The 9,856-nt window shown below is 37.7% G+C and overlaps 1 protein-coding gene across 2 annotated transcripts in view; it reads left to right on the top strand.

The window, feature by feature from the left end:
* The window catches only part of Snx13 (sorting nexin 13), a 97,709-nt gene that overhangs the window by 47,577 nt on the left and 40,276 nt on the right, over positions 1-9,856 (top strand). For both annotated transcript variants that reach the window (XM_013347853.2, XM_005343855.3), the window contains exons 6-9: positions 893-1,014; positions 1,097-1,198; positions 2,351-2,439; positions 9,043-9,126. In XM_013347853.2, the coding sequence (XP_013203307.1) occupies positions 893-1,014; positions 1,097-1,198; positions 2,351-2,439; positions 9,043-9,126 (397 nt within the window). The remainder of the gene's footprint in view (positions 1-892; positions 1,015-1,096; positions 1,199-2,350; positions 2,440-9,042; positions 9,127-9,856) is intronic.

Genomic DNA, 9,856 nt, shown 5'->3' with positions numbered 1-9,856 from the left:
TGTTAATACTGGTTTATTCACTACAATGCAAAGCCTCTGATAGAAAATAAATAAAGAGGGCCAGCCAACAACTCCACAAGTTGTTCATTGCATATGTATCGCCAGGGGTCAATGAATGTGTTCTCTCTGTTCCCATTGCCCTGGGTTCTCTTGTGGCCCAGAATCTTACTTTGTTTGTCCTAGGTATACTCCTGAAAGTATTAACAGAATTATGTGCTGTTCTTACTTGTTTGACTAGTTACTAAAATGTTTTTTGAAGTTTGTTGCTGTTGAGATAGAGCACTAAATGATTTCATAAGATTCATATTCAACATTTTGTATTCTGAAGAGTTTTATACATGTTATACTTATCATGACCTTTTAGCCCAGTGGTTCTATATGTCTTGTTATTTAGTGGTGATAGTTTAAAATGTTAGTATATGTAAGAAAAAAGAGTAGAAAATTTAGAATGGATTCAGAAGAAACCAAGAAGTGTTTGAAATATTCCTAAGCAGATAGAAACATTCTGAATCTCTCAGGTATTTTTGTATCTGAGGTGAGAAATTATAAGATGTACCTATGGGCACCTTTTTTTTTTACTATTTTTTTTAATATTTTGACCAGTTTTTAAGAATTTAAATTGTATTTTTATGCCTTTTGATACTAATTAAAATATATTGTCAGAAGACTAAGTGAAATAAGAGCTGATATACTCAGAGTCTTAAGTAGGAACATCTAAGGTATAAACATTAAAATATGAAAGGAACAAAATCTGAGCCTGAGGAGCTGGAGGATCTCGCAGAGGACCTTTGCTTCTTACCACTACGACAGCTTGCAGCTGCCTGAAACTCCAGGGAGTCTGACTCGTGTCTGCAAAGCATTTATATAATGATTTAATGTTTTTTTCTATAAGGTCAAAAGAAATAGACTGGCAGCCTTATTTTACTACACGCATTGTTGATGACTTTGGCACTCACCTGCGAGTATTCAGAAAGGCTCAGCAGAGAGCAACAGAGAAAGATGATCAAGTCAAAGGTACTGACTTCATTTTATTTGAATGTTAGGATTTAACAGTCGTTTTTCTTTGCACATTCTCAGCTGCTCCTTGTTGTTCTAGGTACAGCAGAGGATCTGGTGGAGACCTTTTTTGAAGTTGAAGTTGAAATGGAGAAGGATGTTTGCCGGGACCTAGTGTGCACTTCTCCCAAAGATGAAGAAGGTTTAATTTTTAATATAGCTCTTTTGTGAACAGTCTCAGGTTAGAGGCAAGTTAGCAGGACAAATCTTAGGTGGCGTTGTTCTTTCACAAGACAGCTTGCAGAGAGAAGACACGACTTTATTGTAACTCTTACACGTAGCCTCCTCGTACGTTTCTCATCCTGAAGCTTACCTTTTAAACAGCAGAACGCTTAACATTTTAAGAATTAGAGTAATTTCTGGTTCTTCAATTTATTATCTATACCCTAAGAGTATACCTGTTTCCCTAAACTCTTTTCTAATTAATTTCAAATAAAATATTTAGATTATTATGTGCTATTTTTATGTTACTAGTTACTGGAATAAGTGTTTCTTGTTGTTTCAATAAAATTTCACTTGGTGGGAAGTTAGATAATTTTTGCTCTCTCTTGATTTTTTTTTTTTTGTTTTAATTTTAGTTTAGTCCACAATTAGATCTTTACTATTTGGAATGTAATTTTACCAATGGGATTAGCTATTAAATTGTTTCCCAGGAAGTGTCTGTGTGGGAATAACCACAAGGAAGCATTGCTTTTCTTCAGGTTTGGAACGTGCTAAACTATTTTCTTGCCTTTTCTATTATTTTCTTTCCCCTTTTTTCTTCTTTATAGTTTCCTGTTTATAGTTGTTATTAAGTTTAATTTTCACCACCAGTTGATTAGTGGTGTGTGAAGTCATAGTTAAAGAACAAGTGCCTACAGTGCTGTGAAGAACTTGCATGGGAGAGCTTTCTTAAATGAGTAGACTGGAGGAGCTCATCCTGCAGTGTTCACACATCTGCGACTGTAGAAGTGGTTCTTTTTCCTGAATGTGTGCATAGGAACCTTCTAAGTATGCAGAAGTAATACATAATAGAAATGAAAAGTATATTGTATATTTAAAGCTCTCTTAGAGAAAAACAATTTTGTCTTTAAAGTTTCTCATGATTAATAAACCTGGCTCAGACTGATGTGAGTTTGATTAGTGAGTAGTAACTATTTGGAGAGCAGTGACAGCAATTTAGTGAATGCTGATGTGTAAGTACTGAAGCAGGAAGCTGTTATGAACACGAGCCTTTTAAAACTGTGTCTTATATAAGAGTAGGTAGAGACTTTAGATTTTCTAATGTTATTATGGCTACTTTTTCTGTTTTTAGGATTCCTAAGGGATTTGTGTGAGGTTTTATTATATTTATTGCTACCTCCTGGAGATTTCCAGAACAAGATCATGCGATACTTTGTCAGGGTAAGCGTAAACTCATACCCAATAATGATGTAAGGGAACTGAGAGCAGTAGTTCTCAAAATCTTTGGCCTTGAGACCCAGTTAAACTTCAGAATAATGGAAACATTGAGGAGCTTTTTAAAATGTGATTCTTCATCTTTAATAAGTATGTGTCATAAAATACAAAAACAAATTTTAAAGCAGAAGATCATTAGCTGGTAGGTCAGTGACATCATTGAATGCCTTCTTGTCCCATGAGCGTGCCAATGTAAATAAGGGCTTGGTATCATTATGAAAGTGGATTTTGGCTCAGCTCATTCTTTGAGAAAGGATTTTGGGTCTATGGCCATACCACCTTGAACACACCCAATCTTGTCTGATCGCATAAGCTAAGCAGGGTTGGGCCTGGTTAGTATTTGAATGGGAGAAATGAACTTGGGGATCTTTTCTGAATTCTCCAGAAGTCACTGGCCAATACTTTGAGAGCTGCCTTAGAGCTAGGAACTTTAATATTTGGTTATCATGCAGATGGACTTTTCTTCTTAATTGAAAAACGATTCATGCAATATATTTTCATCGTTTCCTCTCTGAGTTCTGCCCCACCTCTCTATCCACCCAACTTTATGTTCCTCTTTATGTCTCTCTCAAAACAAAACAAAACAAAAGAAAACCAAGGAACACAGAAAAATCCCACAAAAGGGAAAATCACACCAAAGTCCATCGTGACAAAACATGCCGAACAAAAAGTCCGCAACATCCTGCTGAGTTTGTTCTTTGTGGTTCAACTCTTCCCAGGCGTGGTGCCCTCCCTGAAGTGTGGCTGATAGATCATCAGTGACACTCCACTGGAGAAAAGTGGTTTTCTCTTTGCAGTGGCATCAGTTACAGACAGCTTCTTGGTTAGAGGTGGGATGCTGTGTGTGCTTACCCCTCTCAGTGCTGGAACCCCGTCTGTCTGGAACCTGTGCAGGTTTCATGTACGCTGTCTTGTCTCTGAGTTCAAATGTGAGTCCTGTTGTGGCTGGAAGATGTTTCCTTGAAGTCATCTATTACCGCTGGCTCTTAGAATCCTTTGTTCCTCCTTTGCATAGCTCCCTGAGCTCTGAGGGGAAGGGATTGGTGAAAACACCACTTTTACAGATGAGTGATCCAAAGACTCAGTCTCTGCACACTATCAGTCATGAGTCTCTGTTAATTCCACTCCACAGCAACAAGAATCTTCTCTGGTCAGGGTATAACAGTATGCCATCAGCAGTCACTTTACCGCTACGTTCCTTTAGCAGGACAGTAGTAGGTTTCCCTTTAAGCCATGATCTGTCTACTCTCAGGTTCTTGTCCCTTTTACCAGTGTCAGGTGTGGGTTCCAATCTCACACAGACAGTCTTGAATCCAGTTAGAAAGTGATTGGCTGTACCTAGAATATTTTCACCATTATCGATTGCACCAGCTCATCATGCAGGCAAGTCACCTTTGTAAGTCTCAGGGTTTGTAGTAGACAGCTCATTAGGATTCTTGTTGGAGACGGGCCAGGATGATGAGACACCAAGAGTGCGGAAGAGAACGTTATGGCTAAACTCCTTTGGGTGGATTCTTGTTAAAATGTAAGGTACAAAGATGAAGGAAGGTTGAGGTTTAATTTGGAAGATGGCTCAAGTAAGCAGCTAGAGTTTAGTTGAGGATAAAAGTTCCGTCACCAGTCAGCTCTAGTTACACAGATTTTCTCCCCAAGAAGTACCATTTTTTGTTTCCCTCATCGATAGTTGTGTCATGCCTTTGCTGGTCTTACTCAGAATGATGTTGTTACTCTCTTAGCCTTACCATCTTCAGTTTTGTGTCTCAGTATCCCTCATTAGAGATTCCTTTGTGACCAAGGAATTTCAAGTTCCTTTGTATTTCCCTGTACTGAAGACAGTGCCTAGTTTTTTCCTTCTTAGTATTTATCCCCTTTAAGTGATAATTTTTTTTTATTGTTTATTAACTTGGTGTTTTTCTCCATAATGAACTGTAAACTGAGGCCATGCCTACTATTTATCTACACTGTTGTGAGTCTAGTGGTTAACACAGTGTGTGGTACATAGCAGTTCCAAACCAGCGGCTCCCCTGCTGGTTGTGGCTTGCGTGCTCCTGCACAGTCAAGAATGGAGGTGCTGTGTCGTGAAGTGAAGCTTCTGTTTAAAAATATGTAGGAAGGTAGTCAGCCATTGTCTCACTATAGATTGCTTTTTGGCCAGATTTCATCCTTTTTGGTCAAATCTAGTATACTACAACACTGCATTCAACCAGTCGGTTTTGTTCATTGCACTTTTCGTCCTTTGCCAGTTTTCTTTCTCAGTATTTAAATTCAAACTTTTACAGCAGATATTTTGCTTAGGTTCAATAATAGGTTAAAATCTCTTTCTGGTGTATTGATTTTTGTTGTTGTTGTTGCATAGATTGTATCAATGCAGTATTTGTCTGAGGTAATTGCTGTTTAAATGGATATTCATTGTCTCCATTCTGTGTTTTATTCACTGAAGGAGTCCTGGCTTTAGTAACTTTATGTCAGGTTTTCATATTGGCATTTGGGGCAGTCCTTTAGAAATTTGAGGTCTTAGGCCAGCAAGAAGGCTCACTGGGTAAAGGGAAATGCCACCAAGCTTGAAGATCTAAGTTTAGTCTCCAGAGCCCCCACAGTGGAAGGAAAGACCATGCAAGTATTTCTCCCCACACAGTGGGAGGAGACCATGCAGGTTTTCCTCTGCTCTCTACAAGTGCTGAGTTGTGTGCTTCTGTGTGTGCACTCCTACATATGTAATAAAAAAGTGAGAGGAATGTGGGGTCTTAAACTCAGAACTGCAAGCCAGAGGCTACCTGCTGTGGTGCTGCATGGATTGCAGGTTACAGTAGAGTCCTGTAACAAACTTTGACTAGCCAGATTGTATAAGGAGAGTTTCAAAGACCATAGTAATTTTCTAAGACTACTGCACTGATTTTTTTTAAAAAATAATAAGCCTAATATCACAGTTATTTTCAATCTATTATTTTGAAAAGAAACTCTGAAAAATGATTTTGGGGATTGAATTTTCTGCTTAAAATTCAATTTTAAAATTTGAACATGTGGGTCAGAAACAGAATTTGAAGAAAGAAATTTGAAATATATTTTTAAAAAAGAGTATTGTGGCTCATGCCTTTAGTATCGAACATTAGGAGGCGTGGGCAGGAGGATTAGTCATTGAGGGTCATCCTCAGCTACATAGAGTAGATGGAGACTGCTCTTTCATTTCCAAGCCGCTCGGATCTGAATAATAACACAGAAACTATAATTACAACACTGTTCGGCCTATTAGTTCAGGCTTCTTATTATCTAAGTCTCACATCTTCAGTTAACCCATTTTCATTAATGTGTGTATTACCATGAGGCAGTGGCCAGCCAGTAAGGTTATGGCTGGTAGCTGGCATCTTTCTCCTTGATTTTACCTACTCTATCTAGATCTCTCTTCCAGCCTGGCTACATTCTGACCTGCTATAGGCCAAAGCAGATTCTTCATTAACCAATGCTAATAAACATATTCATAGCATGCAGAGGGGAATACAACATCAACATAGAATGTTTGAGGTACCCTCTGTTTCTTGAGATCCTGTCTTAGAAGTAAAATAAGGAAACAAAAAGTTAGAAATTGACTATATTCCTTACAATCTAGAACTCTAAAGAATCTCAATTTCTAGAAATTACTGGTGCCTGGATTACTGCTTGTTAAAATTATTAATTTATCTTGGGGTAATAGCTGTTGGCAAAACTGTTTATTCATGCAGGATTATACAAAATATTTCTTTAAAGAAAAAGACAGACGTCTTTGTGTGTTATATAAACATATATATGACTATATTTATGTGTATATGAAAACAAATGGTACTGATAAACTAGAGATCTGCCAAGAGAATCAATTGGGCTTTTAGTTAGGAAAGTGAATATTAAGTTAACATCACCAGTATTCTCAAAAAATGAATTTTGATGACAACATATCACATGCATCAAGGAATGGTTATGCCACTAAAAATTTCTGTGTTAGTAGCATCAGTCCTAAGTTCTTAAGCCTTCATTGTCATTCATGTAAATAAATGCCCATCTTGGACTTAAACATCGCAGAGGACTGGTAAATATAAAGTAAGTAGCTAGGTCAGTTAAGGAATTCCATTTACACACCAGTTTCTAGGTAGTGCTGCGGTGTCAGAGATGTAAGACATGATGAGAAAGTGCTGACACAAACACAATAAATGCAGGCATAGCTGTGTTGGAGGGAGCTGCTGTTCATCCCGGCCACCCAGAACCGAAATAATCACACAGAAACTGAAATAGTTAGATTACTGCTTGGCCCATTAGCTCTAACTTCTTATTGGCTAACACTTATATCTTAATTTAACCCATTTCTTTCTTAACAGTAAGTTCATTGTAAGCAATTTCCAAAACTCTATAGAGTTGACAGAGACATCTTGCTGCCTGGACAATCATCCAAAGTTCTTTTGTACCATTAGGACATCCATCTTCAGCCTACAGGCCCATAGTATCCAGCAGTCTTTTCCATGAAGCAGGAAATTTCAAAGATAGTTCTGTCTATATTGGCAGTTTGTCAGTCACTTGCAGACTCTTTCATGAAGCAGGAACCCCAAAGTATTGTCTTACCTTTAAGCAAGTTCAGCAGTCTTTTCTCTGTGGGTCCTGCATGTTCAGTTCACATAGCATGCCAACTAGCAGTCCAGGCAAGAGCAGTTTCTTGTCCAAATGGCTAACAAGCTCCATAAGGAGCCTCTTCAATGCCCATCTTCCTCTTAGTGCTGCCAAGAGCAGATGTGTCTCACTATCATGAAACATCCTAAATTCTTAAAACACTTTAAATACCATATGCTGAAGGTCTCTGAAAGATTTGAAAAATCCCTATACATCTCTGTACATCTCAAAAATCTAACTAACATGACTACAAGCTTGACTATTATAGATGACTCTCTGTTAACCTATACAGATGTGTTTGAAACTTGGACGTGGAAAACCTTTTAGCTAAAAGGATCAGGGCAGACTTAGTGGGATAGTTGAGTCTTTTTTTTAAAAGCATAATTTCTTTATTGATTCTTTGGGAATTTCATATCATGCACACTGATTCTGTTCACCTTCCAATGTCCCCATATCCTTCCCTTACCCCTACAGTGCTATGCAAAAGAAAATTTGAAAACATCAAACCAAAGCAAGCAGGCAAACAAAGAAGATAAAACCCAAAAAGTTCTCTTTGCTTCTCCATCTTTCCCACCTCTCCAACACCTCTCCATCCGTCCTTCTGGCATTAGGAGCCTGAGTGTGTCACACAGTATATCATTTTGTCCATCAGTGAGTCCTGGGTCTGGTGTATACCATCACATCATTGGATCCTCACTGACACTCCTCTGGGATATCCCGCAGCTGCCCAGAGTATTTTTTAATATGCAAATTTTATGTTTTTATTTTTTCCATTTTTATTTATTGTTTGCAGTGAACACTTGCACGTACAGGTATATGGATAAAAGAATTTACTGTGTGACTCACTATTTTTTCTTTCTTTTCCTTTTTTCCTCTGAAGTTTTATTTTATTTGTTGGGGGCGTGTTACAAAGGCAGAGTAGATACAAAGGGCCGGGGAAATGAATGGGATGGAAATGCATGGTGTGAAAGACACAAAGCATAATTGATTCTTTAGTAAGACATTAGGAGGAAGACAGAGTTTTAATAGATAAGGTGATAAAAACTGCTAAAAATGGGACTGTATGTAGAGTATGTGAGTAGATTTTGTCATTTACTTTTCACGTTTTTTATTGGGAAAATAGTCAGATAGAGAAGACATTGTATACCAGCTGCCAGGATGTAGCCAGTGCTGACCCCACCTGGTGCTTGTCTGTCTCATCACTTGAGGTGGACAGTTGTGAAAGGGATGAGTGACTTCTCGTTTTATAAAATACATTTGTATAGATGCTTGGATCCATACAGACCTTTATATAATACTTTGTCTTTTAAAAATTCACACAAATACTAATATTCCAGAGGTGTTCTTTTACTGTTTTTTATTCCCCTCTGGTTTTCATAGTGTTGTGGCTTGTTCTATCTGTCTGTCTGTCTGTCTATCTATTATCCATTCTTATCTCATATATTACACCCTGACTTCAGTTTCCCCTCTCCACTCCTGTCAATCTCTCTCTCCCACCTCCATCTAATGTGGGTCTCTGCATCTACTCCCATCATTTGCTGGATGAAGCCTCTCTGATGACAGTTATTCTGGGCTTTGGTCTACAAGTATAGCAGAGTATCCTTAGGACTTATTTCATTATTTTATTTATTTATTTAGCCAGTCGTGTTTCCTTTTATCCTTGGTCTTTGGGCCATGTACCCTCTGGCTCCTGGCCCTCCAGGTAGTATCAGGCATGGGCTCCCTCTTCTGTGTGGGCCTCCTAGGGATGCGTTTCAGTTGGTATTGATACTTTTATCTCGCTGATTAGCGTGGGCGTGGTAGCACACCTTTGATAATGCAGTGATTCCATGTTCCATAACTTACTGTAGTTTCAGAAAATTTATGCTGGTTAGATTTGAGAAGACAATTGAGCTGTCTGTTTTTTAATTTTATTTTTAGGAAATCCTTGCACGAGGAATTCTTCTTCCATTAATAAATCAACTCAGTGATCCTGATTATATTAATCAATATGTCATATGGATGGTAAGTACCTCTTAAAATTGTGACTTGTCTTCGAAACAGGTTTTTAGCAGTAAAAATGTAGTTTGGAGATCAGAGTGATCAGTCAACAGAATATTAAAGAAATGAAGCTATCTAGTCTCTACATTTCTAGTATCTTCTTTAGTATTATGGCATTACTATTGCTATTTTAGTGGCCGCTGTAAAAATTGTAATGAATCACATCAACGAATGCATCCAGCAGTGCCTCACCCTCTCATGTCCAGTGTGAGCCTGGCCAGCAGAGCATCTCAGCTGTGAACTCTAGTCTTGTGTGTTTATTTATCTGGACATAGATAATTCACCCTGTAATGCAACTTAGACTTTTTATGTCATAATTTCTTTTAAAAAAAAAAAAAACCTAAGGAAAAATAAAACTCGAGTACCCACCACAAATGTAGCATTTTTAATGATCTTTATTTTTTATAATTCTAAATATCACTTTGTTTTTATTTTATTCTGAACAGTTTCCTATAGTATTTGTATGATTTTCAAGATTTATGGACATAATTGACATCAAGCTCAATGAACCTTTGCTTACCATAAAATAGGTTTTACTGTACGATTCCAGGATATTTCCATTTCCTCTAGAGTGTTCGACAGTTTTTAGTAGTTTTAAAGATGAGTGGTTGGAAAAATAAGTTTGTCTTTTTGCTCTGCTTGTTTCTGATGAGAAGCAAGCGTCCGGGTACGACTGTGTCTGTTGTTGTGGTTC

This window comes from Microtus ochrogaster, chromosome 1, assembly GCF_000317375.1.
Source record: "Microtus ochrogaster isolate Prairie Vole_2 chromosome 1, MicOch1.0, whole genome shotgun sequence".
Lineage (NCBI taxonomy): Eukaryota > Metazoa > Chordata > Mammalia > Rodentia > Cricetidae > Microtus > Microtus ochrogaster.
Note: the sequence above shows the minus strand (reverse complement) of the source record. Positions and strands in the feature narration are given on the sequence as shown.